The 24604-nt window shown below is 38.6% G+C and overlaps 3 protein-coding genes across 5 annotated transcripts; 1 reads left to right on the top strand and 2 right to left on the bottom strand.

The window, feature by feature from the left end:
- Positions 1–2644: 2644 nt before the first annotated feature.
- On the top strand, positions 2645–6901 carry LOC130935889 (uncharacterized). 3 transcript variants are annotated; one of them, XR_009067989.1, is made up of 5 exons: positions 2650–3330; positions 3412–3548; positions 5404–5686; positions 6224–6447; positions 6526–6901. XR_009067989.1 is itself a non-coding variant. In XM_057865801.1 (3 exons), exons 1-2 carry the CDS (start codon positions 2773–2775, stop codon positions 3415–3417), a joined length of 564 nt encoding a protein of 187 aa, XP_057721784.1. In that variant the 5' UTR covers positions 2645–2772; the 3' UTR covers positions 3418–3548; positions 5412–5904. The 3 variants fall into 3 exon arrangements, 2 of the variants coding, with proteins under 2 accessions (XP_057721784.1, XP_057721783.1); XM_057865801.1 differs by lacking the exons at positions 6224–6447; positions 6526–6901 and having other exon boundaries at positions 2645–3330; positions 5412–5904; XM_057865800.1 differs by lacking the exons at positions 6224–6447; positions 6526–6901 and having other exon boundaries at positions 2646–3330; positions 5404–5904.
- A 6942-nt stretch (positions 6902–13843) lies between these two features.
- LOC130933834 (uncharacterized) lies at positions 13844–18988 on the bottom strand. Its single transcript, XM_057863443.1, has one exon. It carries the CDS (start codon positions 18986–18988, stop codon positions 13844–13846), a length of 5145 nt encoding a protein of 1714 aa, XP_057719426.1.
- Positions 18989–21756: 2768 nt separating this feature from the next.
- Positions 21757–23933, bottom strand: LOC130933835 (uncharacterized). The gene is made up of 3 exons (XM_057863444.1): positions 23241–23933; positions 22120–23166; positions 21757–22021 (listed from the first exon to the last, which is right to left on the bottom strand). The coding sequence occupies exons 1-3, from the start codon at positions 23931–23933 to the stop codon at positions 21770–21772; spliced, it is 1992 nt and encodes a 663-aa protein (XP_057719427.1). The 3' UTR covers positions 21757–21769.
- Between the last annotated feature and the right edge of the window lie 671 nt (positions 23934–24604).

Raw genomic sequence — 24604 nt, forward strand, 5'->3', positions numbered from 1 at the left:
TTGTTCTTAGGCTAGTTTAAGTTATGCACCTATTGATACTTGATGGGTAGATTCTGCTGCTACTACTCATGTAAGTGTTACTATGCAGGATTGCATGTGGAGTCGACCGCCAAATGATGCTGAAAGATACATCTATGTGGCAGACGGCAATATAGTTGCAGTCAAAGCTATAGGAATCTTTAGATTATGTTCCACAAGTGAATTTTACTTGGATTTATTAGACACATTTTATGTACCGTCATTTTGACGGAATTAAGTTTCTGTTTTTCGTTTGGACAAATCAGGTTATTTTTTGTTCGTTCAAAAATAATAAAGTCAGTCTCTTTTATAATTCGAATAATATTGGCTCTGATACCACTTGTTGGAGTTTTCTCAGAATTCCTTAACTCAAAGATTATCCATGTTAAATCATTAAGAAATAAAGTATTTGAATGCGGAAGCGTACCTGAATTCATAAATATGAATCATGATTGGAAGAGTTTGGATCTTGTGATTCTTTCGATCTTCCTCAATCAAAGCCTTCTTTATCCCTAATAGGGCTTAATTGTGATTTTTTTTTCTTTTATGGGAAAAGGGCGACAAAAGCAACTTTAGTGTGTTGCAGACCGAAACCCTGAAGGCACTATTTATATTTGAGTATGGCATCTATTAAACCCTAAAACCCAAATAAAATAGTATCTAAAGTCCAAAAAATAATATATCTAAAATCCAAAAGATAATACATCTAAAGTCCAAAAGATAATATCTTGTTTTATTCTTATTTAATTCTAAATCAAAAGTAATTATGACTTATTCAATTTAGCATTTATAACAATAAATGAGATCACCATTATATAAGTCATTTAATTTAAAATGGTATAATTTGTGATTGTAATTAATATATGTATTACACCACAAATAAATTAGAAAATTAAATAATTTCCTAACATATTAATCCTATAATTATGGCCAAACAGTCATATACAAAAAGAGCAATAAGAAATCATTTTTGGAAAGTGTCTTGAGAGCCTTTGAATTTCAGCATAATTGGGTGCAAATGGTTATGAAATGCATGAAGAATATGAGCTATAAATTTAGAATAAATAAAAAATTTTAAAAAAATTATCCCCCAGTGAGGCCTAAGGTAGGGAGATCTTTTATTTCCCTATCTTTTCATTATTGCCGCTGAGATTTTAATGAATGAGGCACAAGATAAAGAGTGGATTAAGGGGATGAAGATAGCGCCAACAACACCAATATTAACACATTTTTTTGTGCGGATAATTGTATTTTGTTTATGGAAGCCAAGAAGGAAGAAATATACTAATTAGTTTCTATTTTAAATGAATACATTAGAACAGCTGGCCAAAAAAATAAATTTAGAGAAATTAGGCATCTCATTCAAAAGTTAGATTCCACTGCAAACAAGAGTCAATATTAAAGAAATTTTAGGCATTGCTAATTCAGATACTCTTGAAAAATATCTAGGTTTGCTGGCACAAAGGAGGAGGTCTAAAATGAGGGCCTTGAAATGGACAAAAGAAAAAGTGTTCAGTAAGATGGAAGGGTAGAAGGAGAATCTATTAAGTGTTCATTTTGGTGTTATTAAATTGATAAAAATATATTTTTTTAATAAAAAATTATTTTTTATTTTTTAATGTATTTGACAAATTTCTAACAATAAAAATAAAAATATTAGAAAAAAATATTTTTTTGAGAAGCTACAATTTACATCATTTTTTTAAAAGTTTCTTTTCCTTAAAAAAAAGATGTTTTTATATAATAAATGAACAAAAAAGTACTTTTATCTTATTTTACCCAAAACATAATTGATAAATAAAAAGATCTTTTTACATGAGATATCTAAATATAAAATCACTTTTACTTTTGTAAAATATCTTTTAAAAAATATTATTTAAAAAAAGATCTTTTTCAAAAATGGCGCCCAAACAAGTTCTAAATCAACCGGAGAAAGAAATTTTCATTAAAGCGATGATTCAAGCTATACCGTCTTACACTATGAATATTGCAAAGTTTCCCAAGAACTTCTGCCAAAGACAGAGAGCAAGAGTGGCAAGATTTTGGTAGGCATCGAATGAAAGAGATAGAGGAATTCATCGGAGGAGTTGGAAAAAGATAACCTGAGCAAATCTAGAGGAGGTATGAAATTTAAAGTTTTTCATTGTCAAAATGTAGCACACTTGGCGAATCATGTAAGATAATTTTCTGAAAATTAAATAATAAATTAATTATGATTTATTTTATTTATTCAGAATATTAATTTTAAAAATTTTTATATTAATTCATTTAATTGAATATTTTTTTATTATTGATTTGAAAGCTTAAATAATTGAAAAATAATGAGAATTTTAGACATATGGTTTAATTTGAAAAATTAGATTTTGAACTCTATTTTGTGATTTTAAAAAAAATTAATCTGATTATCTCTAAATATTGAATTAGAGTATTTATTTAAAAATAAATTAAGTTGATAATTAAATAACATTTTTATGGATATTATTATTATTGAATTAAATTTGGTTTTAAATTATTACTCTAACCTCTTAATTTTATTAAAATTATCGAATTTTCCCTTTAAATCCAATTACACAAAAAACCCTAATTGAGACACTAATCCTAATTCCTTCTAATCAAACCCTAGCCGCCTTTGTTTCCTTCTTTTAACAAAACACACAGCAGCAACAGTAGAAAAACAAACAAAAAAAAGAAATGGTGAAGGCAGAAAGGGGAGAACGGGAGAGCTGAGGAAGAGAGGAAGAGATCTGAGGGAAAATGGAGATCGGGAAGAAGGGGGACCGCGTGCAGTCGTCACCGCCGCGCCGCTACTCTGTTGTCGTCGCACCGCACCACCATCGCAGGAGAGAACCGAGGGGAGAGAGAGAGATGCGTATGAGAGAGAGAGAGAGAGAGAGAGGGAGCTGCTGTCATCTACACCGTCGCGAGGGAGTAGCCGTCAGCTTCGCGCCGAACTCCTCACGAACTGTTAGCGTTCATGAAGCCGCCAAGAGCTGTCGCGTTGCTTGCACCGCCGCATCTTGCCCGCGTATCTATCGCCAATCGATCGAGGGAGAGGACGCGCGAGGAAGTGATGGACGTGGCAGTATTGTCGACGTCAGATCCGTCGCCGCCATGCCTTTCCCCACCGCCGATCCATCTTTGCTGATGGAGATCCCGTCGCCGAGCTGCTGTATAACCGCTGCCGCCATTGGGTTTGCTGGGAGAGGAGCGCGAACGGGAGTGAGAGAACAGGTAGGTTGCCGTCACGGGTGTCACTGCCGGAGGAGGAAGAAGCCTCGCCGCTGCTCTGTTCCTTATTTTTCTCTGAGTACAGTAAGCTACCTTGCCTCGAAAACCTCTTTTATCACTTTTTCGTTATACATTACTGAGTTTTCTGTGGCGTTTTTGCTGTAGGGTTGAATTATGGTGATTGTATGTCATGTTTAGAGTTGCCAATGCTGCTACAAAGATGAAATGGAGCTGCTTTTGCTACAGGCCGAGAGAAAAAGGTGTTTTGCGCATTTTATAGCTTTCGGGTTTGACTTTTCAAGGTAGAGATTTTTCATAATATTTATTTATATTATAGAGTTGTTATAAATTGATATTCATGTGAAAAATATATTTCTGTGAGAATGTTTGTCTTATAGATGTGGCTGTTTGTTGGATTGGATTACTGATTGCTGAGAGATTCGTGGTTGTTGATAAAAACTTTATTTGTAAAGTCATCTGGTTGAATATTATGAAAAGTGTTCTTTCTTGGTTTTGGAGTTAATTTAATAATATAAATAAATCAATTTTAGAAATGATTTAAGATATAAAATGAATTGATTTTGGAAGCGGTTTGATTTTATAAATGATTTAATATTGGAGCTGGTTTGACTTTAAAAAAGATTTATTATCGGGATTGGTTTAATTTGAAAATAATTTGATATTAGAATGGGCTGAATTTTGGAAAATGATTAAGATTTGGAAATGGTTAAGGAATATTTGGATGGGACCCGAAAAGGGTGGCAGAGTTAGGGTTTTAGAAAAGATGCTGACGAAATTTTTATAAAAATCGAAAGTTTCACTTGAAATGCTTATTCAAAGGATTTGGATTTTAATTTAGGATCTTGTAATATGATTTTGAGTTAGTCAGTAAAGAATGAATTGTGGTTGCGAAAATAATGATTTGTGAATTTGATTAAGGGTTGAGACCCCGAGTAAGAGGCAGTGGCATTTGTCCACTTGCTCCGGAAAAGAGATGAGAAATAAGGATGATGAAAACTGAGTACGCATTATGAATTTGAATTTTAATTGAGATATATGTGACCGGGTAAGATACAGTAGTGTTACCCACTTGCTCTGGATAAGAGTTCGAGACTCCGGGTAAGATGCAAGGGTTAGTTTTTGTCACCGCTTGCTCTGGGTTGAAAACTGTAACACCACCTGGGTAAGAGGCAAGGTGAAGATGTCTCCTGCTCTGGGTACACGGGTAAGATGCAAAGGTTGAGGCGAGGTCCCACTTGCTCTGTGTTTGGTGTTCTGTCCAATGGTTAGCTACCAGGACATGTCGGGTTGGCTGTATAACTGACAGATGAACTCATTAGCCACAGGGCAGACATGTATCGTAAGCATTTGTATGCTTTGTTTGGTTTTGAATTTGTTTTGGTTTTCCTAACTGCTTAACTGTCTTTAAATGCTATCTGAGCTACTTGCTGTAATTGCTATCTACACCTGTGTTTTCCTTGTCTGTTTTGTCTGTGTTTGTTCTGGTGTGGTATTTTGAGATTAAGTTTTGGTGTTAAATTGATGATACTTTTGGTTGATGGCGTGATTGGTTTCTGATTGAGATTTAGTAAAGTATGAAAAATTAAGCTATTTCAGCATAGACATAATGAACCTATGTTTGGAACAAATTGGTCATTCATATTGTTAGGAAACTTTTAATTTTCTTTTATAGGAAAAACTGAGTTTTAGGATTTCTGGATACTTAATCACTGAGTTTGGAAAATAGTTTTTCTATTAAATATCTTCTTATAATACACTCTGAAAATCTGTGGTGAGACAATGTGTTTAGGTTCTCACCCCCTACAGACTTCTCTTTTTAGGAAACAGACAAAGAGCTTATGAAGAGTTGTAGAGTTTAGCTTATGCAACATGGATGTATTAGTTTAGTTATTATTATTCTTCCCTCGCCATTAACATTATTTGTAAGAAGGATAGGAGTTGTATGAGTTGTATGTATTTAATATATATAAGTTACTTGAGTGATAAGTTATGTATATTGGTATATGCTTGTTTGTTTTCAAGATAAAGTAGTTTTTTTTTTGGTTTTCAAAGAAAATCAGCGGTACAATTTCAAATCAAATGCTCCTATTATATTATTAAGAATATGAAGTCGTCTAATACTTTTTGCTATCAAAGTGGTGCAGCCAAAAGCGTGACATTCTGATAGTGAGGGTGTTACAAATCAGGCATAGAAAAGCAAGCAATACAAATAAATGCATCTATTCCCTCAACCCAAGGCCGAAGCATTTCTCTTATTGGATCCTGGATATTATAATCACGGGGAATTTAAGTGCATTCTTCCCTGCAGTCACACATGAATATGCACCATTGGTTGAAGAAGTTTGGAAAGACCTAGCAATTCAAAAGAAAGGATGAGCTTCACTTTCTTCCGGAAGTTGTAGAGTACTTCTTAAACTGGGTAATTGCTCCACAACTTATCCTTGAAATTATTGAAATGGTGGAAAAATAACAGATGTGTGCTAGACTTGTATACAGATATCTTACTCATATTTGATTCATCCATTTTTTACCTTCCTAATTTTAGTCCTACAACCAATCAGATTGTTGATCTTTCCTTGTAAACGCTGGAATCTTTAGACTATGGTCTTTCTTGAGTCAGCTATTTTTTTATATTCATTCTTTGTTATTACTAAGCTTTATGGATGGTGTTGGCAGTCTAGTGGCTATGTATCATTTTCTAGAAGGGTTAAGTACGATTTTGGTTTTTAATGTAGAGGCCGAAAATTTATTTCGTTCTCGGCCTTTTTTCGCTACAAAATAGTCCCGAAAGTTATAGTTTGTTTTAAAATCATCATTCGAACGATTTTATCCCTTAGTTTGTTAGTGTCTATTACACCCGTTTTAACAGATAATGATAATATTAATTAATAACAATAATAATAAACAAAACAATAAATATATAAATAATAAATAATGAAACTAAATAAGGGTTTAGTGTGTGGAGTGTTCAACGCCAGCGTCTTCTTCGGAAGCACAACGGAGAGCAGCAGCGCTAGGGTTCAAGAAACAGCGTCCATGGCTTCCCAGAGTTCAAGAGCTGCACGATTTCGTCCACCTGCGAAGGAGTTACTATGCGTACATTGCGAGAGGCCAATTCTGCGAACTTCATCCACGAAGAATAACCCAGGACGAAGATTTTGGGGCTGCGTATACTAATAGGTATGATGTTGTTCGTCGTTTACAATTCTGGGTCTGTGAATTTGGGGGTTTTTCATCTATCTTTGTGGCTTCTATCAGGTTCAAGATGGTTGTGATTTTTTCTGATGGGCAGATCCGGAACCTGGAGGTGCTCAGCATGAGATTGAAATTGCAAGAACCAGGAGGAAGATTACAAACTTAAAATCACGATTCAAGGATGTTGAATGGAAGCTTAGGATTGTTGCTGCTTTATGTATTGCTGGCTGGGTTGGGTTTTTGTTCTTGTTGTTGCAGAATCCATATAAGTTAAAACAACCATATGGAATGCACCTAAATTATAGATGATTAGATAGGGAATTTTAGGAGATTTGTTGTATTATAGGGTTAAAGTTTGAGGATAATTTGTGATGTTTCAATGGTTTAATGATGTCTCATGTGTGAACCTGTTTGAATTAATGAATGAAAGCGATGTTTAATGTTGTATATGATGTGAATTTGGTTAATGGTGAGCTAGGTGTGATGTTTTAATTTGCAATCTTAATGAAGAAGTTCAGTAAAGCATAATATGCATGAATGAGATTCTAAAAATCCAGTCTTTAACTAATGGCAGATTTCAATTGAGGAGAAGTTAAAACAAACATAAATTAACTGTTGGTTTCCACATGTCTAAGATGATAACATAGATTACAGTGGATGTCATGCCACTGTAACAAAAAACAGGACTCAACAAAGTATGCTGAAACACCTAATACCAAAATACAAACATCAAACTAGTGTTTATAAAGCATTATTCTGAAACTAAACATTGTTTCCATATTAGTAAGACATTAATAAGAAAAGAGAATAACAAACAAATCCTAAAGATGCCCCCATTCACTTGGAGATAATTTGGCCATTAACTTCAGCTTCTGCAAAGGAACATGTGGTGCACCACTTTGGATGACAGAAAAATACCTCTTCCTCTCAGATGGCTAGCTCAGTGTTTTTTTTTTTGCTGGAGGAGGTTGCTGCTGCTGCACCCTTGGTAGCACTTTAGGTAGGCATCCTTCTTGTAGCAATCAGCCACATAGGATTCCAAATCAAGGCCTTTGAAGGTGATATAGCTGATGGCATGAGGACATAGAACACATAGCAGCAACCAGGTCCACAACAAATTTATCCAATCCATATATAACCTCATATTTACTAGCAGCTGACCAGTATGGCCTCCAGTCCCTAGCTAAGCTTGCCCATTTCTCTAGTATCTTCCTAATTATTGGCATAATGTTTCCCCAATAATTCTGAATCATATCTCTATTGGCAGCCCAACTAGTCATCATATACACCCTAATATCCTCTAACATGGTAACAATAGGTTTTTCTCTTTCCTCTACTATGACAGCATTGAAACTTTCACTCATATTATTAACAAGGGTGTCACATTTTGAATGAAAAGTAAACCTAGAACGGGACCAGAACCTGGGTGGAATGCCGTGTAGATGTCAAAATGCCCCCTCATTGATACCTCGCAGACATTTCATTTCCTTCTCCCAATCCTTCTAATGACTTGCCTTAGCACACCTCCACATTCTGTTCTTCATTTCCAAACCCGAAAATTTCATCCTGAAATTGTTACAGAGATGCTTGACGCAAAATCTGTTGTCCACCCTTGGTATGACCTCTTCAAATGCCGACAATAGACCCTATGACCAGGAGGTGAGCATGCATTTGATTAGTACATAAATCATTGTTTTTATTTAGCACAACCTATATTTGTTTAACCACAAGCTTAGTGTAAAATGTAATATTTGATCAGACATAAATGTGCATTTTTCAATATTTCGTGGACCTAAATCATCGGCAAGATGACGTAGAAATTAGGCCCAAGAATCCTTTGTCTCGGCTTCCAAAACTGCATAAGCAATTGGAAGAATCTGGTCATTTGGGTCTCTTTCAATTGCAGTCAATAGTTGTCCTGCTTGAGGAGTTTTTAAGAAGCATCCGTGCAAGCCAATAAACGGTCTGCAGTGCTGAAAACTTTTCTTGCATGCATCAAAGCAGACATACAATCTTTGAAAGACATAATAATTCATCAAATTTGGATTTTGTCTCTCCTGAGAAAAATCTGGGGATCAAATCACTTTCAGGTACATCGACGATCCTGGATATGTTCTTAGCAGCTCACCACAGTAATCGACTAATTGTTAATCCTCTGTACTGCTCCCTAAATGTACCCTGGATCTGGCTCAAAGCCTCTTGCTTTGTTTTTGCTGCCATTGCCTTAGTCACGGTCAGATTCCACTTTTTTTGTGTCTTTGCCACCAGATCCTTTACCTTGATTCTTGGATTGGATTCTACTTTCTTCTTAAACTGGTTGCCTAGCCATTTAGAGTGCATAATTCCTACCCTATGTGTCTGCATGCAGGTACGTTGCAGATTCATGCTTTTTAGCTGCCATGTTGATTCTTCGCCAACCCTGTGTGCATATAGCCAAAAGGGGCAGTTTTTTTGATAGACAGCCCAGACCCTTACCAAGTCACACTTCTTGAACTTAATATTCCTAGTTGTCTGAACTGCATAGGCTGCCACCGTGTCCTTAAATTCTTGCCTAGATTCATAAAGTGTTCCCACCATCCATTTTTAGTTTCTCATGTCTTTTTTAGGTTTATGGACTGGAAACCTCAGCCCCTTACAATCAGCATCCTCCTCTGCATCATCAGCTCCCAAGTCTTGTCCTCCAATCATGTAATCCTGCTCCAAGTCATCACTCTTTGCTACTTTCTCATCCTCCAAATCACTTGTCACAACCCTCTTACCTTTGTCCGCAGTAGAGTTCTTTGGCACATAATTTTCTTCACCAAATCCACTATCATAGTCATACTCTTCCTCACTGTCAGTGAAGTGGATGTCTTTGGCACTATCCCCCTCTTCATTAGATGGCAAGTATGTTGGGTCATCAATGTCTTCGCCATTACTTTCATGGTCACTACCTCCAATCTGTCCTTCCTGGCCTAACTCTACTCCAACACCCTTATTTTGACATTCGGTTTCAATCGCATCGCCAACAGCATCAATCTTCTCTTGGTCTCCTTTAAATACCACTACCTCAAGACTACCACCATTAGGTTCTTCACTCTCGACGCCCCTAATATCTCCCCCCACGTCAATATAACCAACTTCCGGAAATCCATCGGCATCCCCAACCTCATGCACCACAAACAAATCAACGAATCCCCTCAAGTCGGCTATGTTGCACATCTCAATTGTCTTTGAGTCACCTTTCAACAACTTCAAGTTACTCTCAAAATCATCTGCATTTGGATCTTTGTACCATAACGCTGCGATGGTCTCCTTCGAGTATCCAAACTGCTGACGACTGTAACTTGACCCTTTAAATACTTGAAGACACCGTTCTCATATTCGAATGCACTCCCATGATGCACCCTCATGTTAAAGAGTGACATCTTCTTCTCAAACAACCCTATTATTCAACACGATATGTTACTAAACCAAATAACAACGAAAACAAAAATAATTAGCACAAACTCTAGTCTTACACAAAGGTTCGCACTGCCTAGATTAAACCCTACACTAGTTACCTGCATCAACGAATGTGACATTGCATGGATAAAAAGCTTACCTCAAAAAGGGGTATCTGCAGCAACGAAGACAAGTGACCAATGCAGGAAGGTCTTCAACAACCTCGCTCGAACTACCAACAACGGATGATCTTCAACCACTAGCCTAGACCGTCCTCGCAGGAACGCTTTCGTAGGGTTTCACACAAACGTTCAGGGACTAATCGTTTTCTTAAACAATGGCTTGATTGGGGAAGGCGAAATGATTTCGCGGGAATGACATGAAGGGAAAACTTGTCTTTAAAATTTATTTTTTAGTGCAAATGATGAATTTAAAACAAACTAGAACCTGCAGGACCATTTTATAGTGAAAAAAAGATCGAAGACGAAATAAATTTTCGACCTCTACGTTAAGGACCATTTTGATGCTTCCAATCGTCCTTGGTTCCAAATCCAATCAATGAGATGAAAGAATTTCTAACTATGTAATGATGGATACAGCAAATCCAAAACACATAAATATATTTTAGTATTGGATTCAATTAATTAAAACAAAATGGATATAATTGACAAGCTCCCACCAACATTAACTATTGAAGAATCTTATTTTCTTTATAAAGTACAATCTATATAAGTTCTCTCTTCTGACTTGAATGTTTTTTGAGTGATGAATCTCATAATACTACAGATTTGCAGTTCTCATACGGTAAGGTGTGAATTAATAAAATCATTGATCATCCTAATTTTAAAAAATTAAGAACTATATAACATATACAAGTTCCAATAAACTTTATTAAATCAAAAGTCGGTTATGGTTTGTTCGAGGAGGAGAATGCAACCTGTTCTTGCCTGATTACTCCGAGGTATAGCTCGTCCTTTGGTAAGGTCGGCGGACTCCTGGAGTGGACCGAGGTATACGTCGGCAACGGTTGAACGGCGAGGGTGGGTACCTGCAAAGGTACTCCGACGCTCAAGTTAGTATCAAATGGATGATAGTTCTTAGTTTTGGAAATAATGACGTACCTTCTTTTTGTCTTTTGCCTGCTTTATATTAGCAGGAGAAGTCGGCCGTTATTCTTCAGATGTAACGTCTAGGAAGAGGATAAATTGTAAATCCGACGTTATTGACTTGGGGCCATTTATGGCCATGATGAAATCGTCGGTTATGATCGGGCCTGAAGTGTAACCGAGCTATAATGTGTAACCGATGTTTACTGGTCATATCACAGCCCCCAAGCTTGACCTGACTTTTAAAGAGATAGGTTGAGCTTTTATAATGAGTGAGTAATAGCTCGGTACACGGTGCCCCCAGGTCAACGTAGCTTCTTTGAAAGTTAATGTTGGGTAACTGAAGAGTTTAATTATTATTCAAGTCTTTATTGGTTTAAAAATCTTTAATTATTGTTTTATTACTTTTCCTAGATAGGTGCGAGTTCCAAAGCTTACTTGGAACCGTTGGCAGGGTGCCTCATTTAATGGTTTTGATTTTTATCATTAATTGAGGAGGCTTTAAGTAAATGAACGGTTTAACACTTTCACCCTTTTCTTTTTTCTTTGGAAGTTTTTTAGTTTCGGAAGCTTTTAAACACCATGAGCACTAAAGGTTAGTAGCAAGATCCTTGCTTTTCGTTTTAATCCCTTCTTCCCCTTCTTCTGATTACGTCAAAAATAATGAGTGAAAAGAAAGGAAAATTGTTGCCCCCGTTTGACAATGGCGAGTCGTACGACTGAGTTGACAGTGATGTGAAAATAAGGGCTTCTTTGTTTCTGGATATGGATAGTGTTGGGCAGGTTAGTGTTGCTGGTATAGTGAAACCTGGTTATCGCTTGGAATTACTTCCATGCAACCGCTCAGATCGGGTTTTTCATAGGAGAGAGGATTTTGAGAGCTTTTATATGTATAGTTGCGTGTTAGAGGAATTGAGGGTTCGACTCCCTTTTAGCCAGCTCGAATGTGATATTCTGAAACAATTGAACTGTGCTCCTTCACAAGTTCATCCTAACGGTTGGGCTTTCATAAGGTGTTTTCAGATTTTAATGGAATTTCTGGAGATTGAACCAGATTTGGAACTTTTCTTTTCTTTATTTCAGGCAAAAGGGGTATGGAAGGGGTTGTGGGTAAACTTGAATAGCGCACCTGGTTTTTCTATTTTCAAACTGTACAAATCTTCCTTTAAAAATTTTAAAGAAATGTTTCTGAAAGTCAAGTCGGTGGATGAGGATTTTCCTTTTTATGTGGACGAAAATCTTGGGGAAAAGTTTCCCTTGTACTGGTGTTGTCAACCTCAACAAATTTTGGGTCCTGAAATGATATCTGAAAGAAACGAGTGTATCATATCCTTTTTGATTGAAATGGTATCCAAGGGGGGATTGGTATCTGTGTCGGAGTTGCTTCCTTGGGAGGTTAATAAGTCGGCTGTTGTCGATTACCTTGGTGAGGTTATCAGGGTATGTTTTTGTTTTGGTTTTTACTTAAATGAGGATTTTATTATGCTGATGATGTTGTTGCTGTTTCTGTGGCAGGTGGGAAGTTCCCTGGAGTTACCGCTGCGACTCTTAGGGCTCGATTTAAGTCTAAGAACTTTGAAGGTTCCTCCTCGAATGCGGAAAAGATGGATATTGGGGGAGAGGTCGATCAGCCTCTCCCAAGAAAGAAGGGGATTGTCTTTAAGAAAAGAAAGACGGAGGGTACTGCTACCTCGGGAGATCAGGGCAAGGAAGCTGTTATTCAACTTGATGACTTGTCTAGTTTTATTGCGAAGCAGGAGAAGCTTCACGTTTTTGACAACAAAGGAGATAGTTCATCTCTTTGGGACCGAGGTTTTCCATTTAATGTTATTGCAGACGAAGTTGTGCAGGGCGTTGCTGACATAGCTCGGGTGGAAGAGGTCGGGGATGTTGGAGTTGATCAGTTTCTGCAGGTAGATTCATTCTAACTATTGGTTCTGTTTAACTACTTATGTTTGTAAGGTTTTTAATAGTTGAATATTTAAATCTCAGGTGTTGGGCTTTCGATTGGCTTGTGTTGGCCGTAGCCAAGAAAAAAGGCATAAGAAAATGGCTACTGAGGCTGAACAGGTCGGTTCCCTAAAGGAACAATTATCGGCTAGAGAATTAGCCTTAACAGAACTGCAGAAAAAGTTTTCTGATTTGGAAAAGGAATTAAAGGTTGAAAAAGAGAATCGTGAAAATGATGCTGAACTGTTAAAAAAGAAGAATAGTGATGTTGAAAATATGAATAAGCGGGTTATTGATCTTACCGCCCAGATGAAGGAATTCGAGGCGAGTAGAGAAGGTGACATTCTTGATGCTTTTGCCGAAGGATTTTACCGTGCTGTGATGCAGGCCAAGTTTCTAATGCCTGACGCCGATTTTGGGGAGATGGATCCGGGCAAGGTGATTCGGGACGGCCAGCTTGTAGATGACGAGGAAGTGATTGAGGAAGGTGGTGATAACTTAGCTAAGTAGTAGTTCAGTGTAGTATTTTAGCAGTTTTTCTTTTGTTTTGTAGAACGAATGTTCATGACTGTTTATTGTTAAGGATCTGCGTAATTAGGTTTTGGATGGTCCTAATTACTTTGTCTGGTACCCGTTAATGGGGCTGGAATGATATTTTGATGACTTGTTTGTCTGTAAAGGGAGTTATTTGGTAACAAAACTCCTCGTGATATTTAATGATAACATAAATTCGGTTAGACAGAACTTGTTAAAAGTATATATAAATGCATTCAAACTTTGGTCAAAGCAGTACCTTACAATTTTAACTCGGGTAGGCTGGCCTCGTTAAAACCTCCTTGAGCAAAACCCTTTTTGGGAAAAATCTCAAGTGAGGAAAAAAAGTACCAGCACTCTGCTTTGCTTTAACAGAAATATTGCTTCAAAGAGCTAACATTCCATGAACTCGGAATCTTAGTGCCATCCAAATGTTCTAGTCTGTAAGCTCCTCTGCCGAGGACTTCGAGTATACGGTAGGGTCCGTCCCATGTTGCTGCAAGTTTTCCATGGGAGGGTGGTCGGCGAGCCGCTTCAGTTTTCCTCAGGACCAGATCTCCGATATTGAAGGACCTTGGTTGAACTCGTTTGGCATGTCTTCGATTTAGTTGTTGCTGTAGAGCCTGGTGACGAATGGCTGCTGTGTTCCTAATTTCTTCGATTAAGTCAAGTTCTGCTCGGCGAGCTTGATCATGATTTTCAGCTAGGGCTCTTAAGGATTGTTGTGAAACTTCTAAGGGAATCATAGCCTTGGATCCATAGACCAACCTAAAAGGGGTTTCTTTGGTTGATGTATGTACGGTAGTATTGTATGACCATAATACCTCTGGGATCAGCTCGGCCCAGAGCCCTTTGGCGTTGTCGAGCTTTTTCCTTAAAGCGTGCAGGACGACCTTATTGGCGGCTTCAGCTAAGCCATTAGATTGTGGGTGTTCCACCGATGAAAAGTGGTGATTTATCTTCAGCTTCTGTAAAAAGTCTTTAAAACTATGATCGGTAAATTGCCGACCATTGTCGGTGACAACATGCCGGGGAATTCCGAATCTGCATATGAGATATTTCCAAACAAAGGATATCATCTGGGAGAATGTGATTCTTGCCAAGGGTTGTGCTTCAATCCATTTGCTGAAGTAATCAATAGCCACGACCAAATATTTCAACTGCCCGGGTGCGGTAGGAAACGGGCCGAGGATGTCAATCCCCCACTGGTTAAATGGCCAGCTTACTACAGACTGGTGAAGCTGCTCGGCTGGGATGTTAATGATCGGTGCGTGCTTTTGACACTGGTCACAAGTTCTGACCTTCTTTCTGCTGTCCTCCCACAGACTCGGCCAGTAAAAACCGGCTCGAAGTATTTTCTGTGCCAGGCTTCTTGCCCCCGAGTGTATGCCACATATTCCTTCATGAGCTTCGGCTAACGCAAGATCGGCCTCATTCCTGTCCAAACATTTCAAAAGTGGTCGGGAGTATCCCCGCCTATACAGAGTGTTATTCATTAACGTGAAGAAAGAAGCTTGTCGTCGAAATCTTTTCTTATCTGAGATCTCTTTCGGAAGAGAACCCTCTTTTAAATACTGTATGTAAGGTAGTTGCCAACTTGTTTCATTGAAAGAGTTTAAAGTGCTCATGACATGTATGCTCGGCTTCTCTAAAGTTGACTGTAATAATGTTGCCGTGTGTGACTGTGTAGTAGCTAGTTTTGATAAAATGTCAGCCCTATGATTTTGTTCTCTAGGAATGTGGGAAATTTCGATTTTTCGAAAGCCATTTACCAACTGCTGTACAAGCTCTAAGTATTTCAATAAAAGCTGATCTTTAGTTTGAAAGACCTGATTAACCTGTTGGACTATTAATAGAGAATCGCAATAAACCTTTAAGGTGGTAATGTGTAAATCAATTGCTAACCTGAGTCCGGCGATGAGGGCTTCGTACTCGGCTTGGTTATTACTAGCTTTAAAGGAGAATCGGAGAGAATGTTCGAGGATGATACCTTCAGGACTTTCGAGTAATACTCCTGCACCTGACCCTTGGGGGTTTGAGGCTCCATCCACAAACAGGCTCCAGTCCGAGTTCTGTTCTTCCATACTTGGTTGGGTAAGCTCTGCAACGAAATCTGCTAAGTATTGGGATTTGACGGATCCTCTTGGTTGGTATTGGATATCAAATTCAGAAAGTTCAATTGCCCATTTGATAAGTCTGCCTGCTAATTCCGGCTTTGAGAGGACGTGCCGAAGGGGTTGTTCGGTCCTGACGATGATAGTGTGCCCCTGGAAATATGGTCGGAGTCGTCTTGAGGAGAAGACTAAGGCCAACGTCAGCTTTTCCAACTTTGGGTAACGAAGCTCGGCACCCTGCAGTGATTTACTTACAAAATAGATCGGTTGTTGACCTTTCTGCGTTTCTGTTACAAGGACAGAACTAATTGCTGTATCAGTAATAGACAGGTATATACATAATGGCTCATTAGGTCTTGGCTTTTGTAAAACAGGTGGTTTTGAAAGGATTTGTTTTAAATTTTGAAATGCTGATTCACAGTCTTCAGTCCATTCAAAATGTTTTGTTTTCTTTTTTAAACATTGGAAAAAGGTAAAAGACTTTGCTGCCAAACAGGGTAGAAATCTGGATAAGGCGGCGAGGCGTCCTGTGAGCCGTTGCACCTCCTTTACCATTTTTGGGCTTTGCATATCAAGGATCGCCTGACACTTTTCAGGATTTGCTTCAATTCCTCGGCTGGTAAGAATAAATCCGAGGAATTTTCCTCCGCGTACTCCGAACGCACACTTTTCAGGATTCAGTCTCATGTTATATCGTCGGATCTGCCCGAAAATCTCGGCTAGGTCATGTATATGAGAGTTGCCGACTATGGTCTTTGCCACCATGTCGTCCACATAAACTTCGATATTCCGACCTATCTGGTTCTCGAAGACCTTATTCATTAATCGCTGATATGTTGCACCTGCATTCTTTAGACCAAAAGGCATAACATTATAGCAGTAATTACCATATTCAGTTATAAAGGCAGTTTTGTCTTTGTCTGATGGATGCATGAGGATCTGGTTATAACCAGAGTATGCGTCCATAAAACTCAGCGAACTATAACCGCAGGAATTGTCAACTAAAGTGTCAATGCAAGGTAAAGGATAAGCATCTTTGGGACATGCCCTATTTAAGTCAGTAAAATCGACGCACATGCGCCACTTACCGTTACTCTTTTTTACCATAACAACATTGGCGAGCCATGTTGTGAACCTGATTTCTCTTATGAAATTTGCAGCAATAAGCTTTTTGACCTCGGCAAGGGACGCAAGGCATTTTTCTGCTCCGAGGTTTCTTTTCTTTTGAGAAACTGGGCGAGCTTCTGGATTAATTGCTAATTTGTGGGTGATAACAGATGGGTCTATTCCGGGCATATCGGCAGATGTCCAGGCAAACAAGTCGGCATTCTGTCGCAAAAACTTTATGAGTGATTCTTTCTCCTCCTTGCTGATTGATGTCCCGATAAAGGTGTATTTGGCGGGGTCCTCGGTCAGGGCCACCTTTGTTAAATCCTCGTTTGGCATGGGCCGATCTTCAAAGTCGGCTCTTGGGTCGATTTCTGTCAAACTTGGTTGGTCGGGTTGTATGGAGTTGACTTGTACCATGTTGCTCCTTTTTATGGGCTTCAGGCTTGTATTATAGCATTGCCGTGCTTCATGGAGGTCACCATGTATCGTTGCTACTAAATTATCCTGCACAGGGAACTTAACACAAAGGTGAACTGTAGATACAATTGCTGTAAATTTATTTAAAAATGGTCTACCTAGTATGAGATTATAAGGACTAAAGCAGTCGACAACAAGATATTGAATGTCTTGTGTCTTAAATAATGGTTGCTCACCGAGTGTGGTTTGTAACCACACGGAACCCAAAACAGGGACTCTCTCCCCGGAAAATCCGACCAAGTCTCCATGGTACGGTTGCAAAATTTTGTTGCTTAGTTTCATCTTTTCGAACGTGGTGAAGAATAGGACATCTGCGCTACTTCCGGGATCGAGATGTACTTTGCGGACTATTAAATCCCCCAACTGGATAGAAATTACCACTGGATCGTCATAATTAGCGTCGGTCTGATTAAAGTCGGTTGAGCCGAAAGTCATTTCTGGGAAGTCTTCGGCCGGCCGAGGAACTTTAGGGGCATCTGTGACGGCCAACATGGCTCGATAGGTCCTCTTCCGGGCTGAGCTAGTATGTCCACCTCCTGCATATCCTCCTGAAATACAATTGATGATTCCTCTGGGTTGGGCTGGTGTCTTATCTTTTTCTTTTGATGAGGGACCTGCTGCCGCAAGGTCGGAAGCCGAGGTTGTATTCTTCTGCATACGTCCGGCAATAAACTTGTCGAGGTGTCCTTGTCTTGCGAGGCGCTCTAAGAGATCTTTAGCGATCACGCACTCATCCGTGGTGTGCCCATGTTTCTGATGAAAGGTGCAATATTTGGATTTATCAACAGTTTTGGACTCTGGGTAAGCGCCGGCTTTACGAGGAGGCTTGATTAATTTGGAGTTGAGTATTTCCTTAATAATGTCATCTCTCTTTGTGTTGAACTGGGTGTATGACTCATAACGGGGAACTGGCTTGAATGCTTTCTTACTGTCTCGGGGCTTATCATCATCCTTAACCGCAGTTGATTTTTCCGTTTTGCGGGCCTGCCGAAGTTCTTCAACATCTATCTGTCCCTTGGCCTTTTCACGGAATTCGGCCAAGGTTTTTGGTTTGCTCACAGCTATTGTCTCCTGAAATTTGCCCGGACGTAGGCCGCTCTTAATTGCGTGGAGATGGACTTCAGGATGAAGGTCGGGGATTCTCATGGCGACCTTTGTGAAGCGAGTGATATAGTCCTTCAGGCTCTCTTGTGGGCCTTGCTTGATGGTCGTCAGATAGTCAGAATCGTGGAGGTATATTGCAGATGCTGCGAAGTGGTCTTCGAACTGCTTTGCCAATTCCTGAAAACGCGATATTGAATCTGCAGGCAAAGAGCAAAACCAGTCAAGTGCAGGACCGTCTAAAAAAGATGGAAAACAACGACATAAAATAGGGTCGGATGCACCGTTAACAATCATAATAGATCGGAATTTCTTAATATGCTGCTTTGGGTCTCCTAATCCATCGTAAGGGGTCAGAGTTGTTGGCAGGGTGAACTGTCGGGGAAGTTGAAAATTCATAATTTCGGGCGTGAAAGGGCCAGCAGAATTGTCGCGCTCTTCTTCCTCAGCCTCTGGTTGGGACCTTTCAGTTCGGTGGGCTTCCTCCTCTTCTTGTTGGGGTGTTTCAGAAACATGGGTCGGGACTGACCGACGTTCATGATTTTCCTCTCGGTTATGGAGATCATCGTTGTGCGCCAGCCGATCAGTAACTAATTGGGCAATTTGTTCCTGCATTCTTCGGTTCTCCTCCGCCATTTGTTGATTTGCTTGTTGAAGCTCAGTCACCATCCGCAGGAGCTCAGATGGGGTCGGGGGAGGAACGTCAGCCATGGTAGTATTTTAAGGGTGTTTTGGGACCTTTGTGAATGGTTTTTCAAGTAGTGGACCCCACGGTGGGCGCCAAATGTTCTTGCCTGATTACTCCGAGGTATAGCTCGTCCTTTGGTAAGGTCGGCGAACTCCTGGAGTGGACCGAGGTATACGTCGGCAACGGTTGAACGCGAGGGTGGGTACCTGCAAAGGCACTCCGACGCTCAAGTTAGTATCAAATGGATGATAGTTCTTAGTTTTGGAAATAATGACGTACCTTCTTTTTGTCTTTTGCCTGCTTTATATTAGCAGGAGAAGTCGGCCATTATTCTTCAGATGTAACGTCTAGGAAGAGGATAAATTGTAAATCCGACGTTATTGACTTGGGGCCATTTATGGCCATAATGAAATCGTCGGTTATGATCGGACCTGAAGTGTAACCGAGCTATAATGTGTAATCGATGTTTACTGGTCATATCACAACCAAATAAATAAGCTATTTAAATAGAATCATAAATTGATTATTTACTTATTTTTGTAATATAATAGAATAACTACATATATCATGAGCAAATAATTAATATATAGTGTTCCGTATTCCGCAATGCTCGGTCAACAGAGTATATACCTCAGTCAGTTATCTAACATTACAAAAACTCAAACAAAAGCTGCCGCCCGGAAAATCTCGGACCACGTTCAAGGTCGGTGAAGCAAAACCACCATAAATACCAACACTCAGGCCCGAGAGACCGGCAGAGAAAAAACAAATCACACAATATCATATTCACTCTTTTCACTTCGAAAATATTTCACTGACTTAAGCGGAATTTTTTTTGTAGATACCACGGTCCGAGTTCAAGAGGTTACTTCCTTGTTGAATAAGAAGCATCAAAAGCTCGTTGAATAGAAGTAGAACGAAACCGATCTATAGCACGAAAGAGTATCCTTGAGAGAACATATAGAATTGAAGAAGAAATCACTTAATAAACTTAATAATAAATTAATAATGTTTAGCTATTTTGCCATCAGCATCAATTTATGAATCATCTATTGAAAAATGCAAGCAAACCTATCATATAATAGTTCCCTTTCAAAAATTTATTGCAATTTATTCAGATAAACATTTTAAGAATTATTAACAGAAAACAATATACCAGCCTATGAAAACCCATTTTATATCCTACGCCTCATTCTGCATGTCTCTCTTACCTGCCAAATTCATATGGAGCTTAGTACCGCGACGGATTAGTCCTTGACCTACCGGGTTGGGGGATACCGTGGGAAACTAAAAAAAAAAAAAAAAATTCATAATTCATAATTCCACATATTATTTATCTCGCATGATCTAACAAATTCACATGAAAGGAAAACACAAAGTCCACACTTGAACAAAACTCACTTTTTGAAGTTTTCATTTCCTCTACTGAATAATCATTACAGAAATTAAGACCAATTAGAAGATTATAGTCCATTATTCTCTCTGCTTTCAGGAATTCAGTCTCTATCAAGTTGGTTCAGAAGAAGTTATCAAAAGAACACCAAGAACATCATAAAAGAAATGATATCAAAACCAAGGTGCTTGATAGCATTCTTAACACTTTGAACATTACCAGCCCTATTATGAAGAGCATAGAAGATTCAAAATGGTGACAAAGAATAAAGACACATAAAAATATTGGAAATTAAGTAAAAGAGAATAGGGAACCTATGAAAACTTTTAACATAAAGGCTAAATAAAAAGTTCATAATAACATATAAAAAGCATCGTCTAGAACATATAAAACCTTTGGATAAATATACAAATCACTCACCTGTCGTTAATCTAAATTCTTCTTGAACATCTAATGAGAAATGTTTATAAATGATTAATACTCTTAAGAATTCAATCATGGCAATTAGTATAAATGTATTTCATGCCAATTATTCCCTCTCAATCTCATTTGGCATGAAGAAGCCCTCCACAAAAAGGGAGAAACAAGAAAGACAGAATCACTCAATACAAAAATATCATTTCACTTAATTTTATTCCAGGCATCAATGAAACAATAAAGTAATTAAAAATTGCAGAATTAGGCAAGAAAGTGATAGAGAGTTTGGAAAAGCAAGATTAATCAGAAGTTATCTTTTGAGAGACAACTACAAACCAAAAAGTAAACTCCTATAAATTAATTAAGCTTTCAAAGTTACAAATTTGAGAATACAACCTGACTTTACCATGTTCTCTGATACCAAATACAGATTTGTTTTCAATTTTTATTATATTGGATTTAAGTGCCATGTCCGCATGCATTTTCGAATCAATGAATTCACACAACATGCCAATTCTCCATCAATAATCATGATACGTGCTCTTTTATCTTTATCTGAACTACTATTACAAACCACAACTAAGAATCTATTATCTAGCATTATTGCAACTATTTCTTTTTCTATTCCATAACCAGGAGGGATTTACAGACTTCTCAAGCAAAATCAATGTGAACAGTAACAGAATTATATTAAGTAGATAAATTTCTTTTTAATGTTAGATATGTTTATACATCATCGAATCTAACTCATCAATTAATTTAGTTGTATGGGTTAGTATTTCTCCATTTTCATTCAAGTGATCGATTTACATTCTAACGATTTATTCACTAAAAAATAAGAATGATTCTAAATGAAACAATATTATTTGCTTATTTAAAATTAGTAGGCATTGATTGGAAATTGGAAACACTGAATCAACCAACAAAGTTCCGACATCCAATTTAAAAAAAAAAGTAAATAAGTTCATTCCTAAAGCTTTTCTCTACGGTAACGTTACTGTAGTGTCGTCTCCTGCAAGTTCATGTTCTCCAATGCCAAATTTGGTGCCTTTAAGGTTGCATTGGCCACAAGATTTCCATCCTCAATCTTGACAGGGCTAACCTCAGAGAGAAGGTCCAAGCATGGTGCTTCACATACCCTTTCAAGCAGGTAGTGAGCCTTACAATACCCTAAAAGAAATTGTTCAGTGACATCACTGGGATCATAAGCTAAAAGCTCAGATGTCCGCGGAAAATAAGTTAAAGCCTGCATCGTCTCAAATCAAATAATTCAACAAATCAGGATTGACATCAATCAATTGTACTAAGAAAAGATAAACTGAAAAGGAAGATGATTTTACATACAAGATATCCAGGTAATGATGATCCACAAGGTTGGAGACCACAAAACTTCAATTTCAAGCCGGAAAACTGTTCTACTACCCTATCGATGTATGGTTCTGACAAGTCAATGGTGCCAGATGCATTGAGAGACTCAAACACCGACAGTTGATCGAACCAATGTGCAGCATTATTTAAGGCGTCGATGGCAAGGCGATAGCCTTGGATGGTGCCTTGATCGCAGGAGAGAGCAATGTGGGTGCAGAGGGCTCCCAGGTTGAAGAGAACAGAGGCCTTCTCCAAATGGATGTTATGCTGAGAAGAGTGCTGTTGAGGGTTGATGGCATTGTACCAAACAAAGATAGGTGGGTTGGGTGAGGCATTCATAGGGAAGAAAGGCTCAATCATGCAAAGGTATTTCAAATAAAGGATGAGGCAGTCACGGCGAAAAGGTAGAGAAAGGTCATCACGCAGCATCTCATTTCGCAATTTGTGTAGCGTTTGGAGAAGGCCTTCTACTCTCTTTGCCACGCTCTCAGAGTATTTGAGGACAAAGTAATTGCGCAGTGACTCATAGAGATTCAAGGGCTCACTTTTCTTCAAAGGAAGGAATGCAAGAATATCCGAATACGAAGAAGACGACGAAGAAGACATCAAAGACGAGAGGATTGCCGAATTTGTTGGATAAGGAGGAGGCATGTCCCATGGGTAAGCCACCAGCTTTCCATCCTTCATAATCTTAAAAGGACTGTATTCGGAGAGGATGAGGTCAACGTACACTTGTGATGGTCCTAGCTTGGATCTCCTCGAGAGCCTGCAAATCCTTCTAACTAATATCTCAGTGACACATTCTGCATCATGATCAAGAGCACAAGATTTGACCCTTGAGAATACATCAGGTTGCTCGGATTCGGGTAGGATGGATGAATGCCTCTGACGAGCCTCCGCCTCAAAGAATTTCACCTTCTGGTAAACATGAGTTACCCAGGTTTGGTCAAAAGAGTCGACATGTTTCCGTGCAGCCGAATCAGTACGCATCAGTTCATATGCTCTACGATAACGCTTATAAACCTACATCATCATCATCAATTCATCATCACTAGAATGAAAAATAATTGTAAAATCAATCAAGAGTGAAGACTGACCGATCTAAACGCTAGGGCACATCGGTGTTGTTGGAGAGCGTCGCCGGCGTCGTTGTTGTTGAGTTGTTCGCGTAATTCGAGCTCGGAAGCCTGAGCGGAGAAGAGGTGCCGCAGAAACTGCGCGAAGAGGGGAGTCAAATCGAAGGTGGCGGAGACCACGTCCTTGGCAAAAACCTTCCAGAGTTGGAGGAAGAAATTGGCGGCAACTTTGAAGGCTTCCATTGCAAGGTGACGGCCAAGGGCGGTGGTACGGTCGCAGGAGGCAGCAATCTGGCTGCATATGGCTCCAAGGTTGAAAACAACAGCGGCCTTCTCCAATTGGATGGCGCTGCGCTGTGAGGAGACCCCATCCTGATGGTCAGGGTTGAAGGCGTCGTACCAGACAAAGAGAATGGAATCGGCGTCGGAAGAGATAGAGGTGAAGAGTGGCTCAACCATGGAAAGGCATCTGAAGTAGTGGATGAGGCAGTCACGTTGCATGGGAAGGGAGAGGCCCCCTCTACGCTCCACCATGTCCCGGCGGCATTTGTTTAGGGTTTCGAGAACGCTTTCAACTTTTTGTGCATCGCTCTCGGAGTATTTTGAGGCTACCAACTTACGTAACGGCAGGTACAGCTCCACCGGATCAGTCTTCTTCAGTGGGATTGACAGCATTGTTTCCGGGTTCAACAATTCCCGATCATCGTTGTTCATGGCGGCGTCGAATGAGGAGATAGAATATGATATGAAAATTGGAATTGGATTTGCAAATTCCGCACTCCTCCGGCGAATTTGGATGTTCTAAATTTTGAATTCTCGTAAAGTATGATTTTTTATTATTTATTTTATAGTATGATTTTTTATCATTTATTTTATAGGTAAGACCAAAAATAAATATAAAAGAAAAATTATTCAAAGATAAAAGATTATACTTTATTTTTTAAAATAAAATTCAAAATTTAGAGAATCTAAATCCCTTCTCCCGCCCCCTTTTTAACCTATTCGGAGATTTTTAATTTTTAAATTATAAAATTTAAAAATAAGATAAAAAAAACCTCCCATTTATTTTATCTTTTAACTTTTGTCGCATAAAAAAGTTTCAAATTAAATTTTAATAACAATAATAAAATGAATGAACAATATTAGGGGCCAATAACTTTTGTGATTAGTAGCTATCAAATAGCCATTAATAATGATTTAATGGTGTGAGATTGGTGTGAAATTTTATCTAATAACTTATTTTTTCTCTGTTGGTTATATGTTGGCCAAAAATCAATAAAATTACTGCCCCTAAACTTTTCCAAAATGAATTACATTAAGATACAATTTTTTGTTACAAAGAAGATAATAAATAGAACAGCAATAAAACATGCAGAAGCTATTTC

The sequence above is a fragment of the Arachis stenosperma genome, chromosome 6 (genome assembly GCF_014773155.1).
Source record: "Arachis stenosperma cultivar V10309 chromosome 6, arast.V10309.gnm1.PFL2, whole genome shotgun sequence".
NCBI classification, from domain to species: Eukaryota; Viridiplantae; Streptophyta; class Magnoliopsida; order Fabales; family Fabaceae; genus Arachis; species Arachis stenosperma.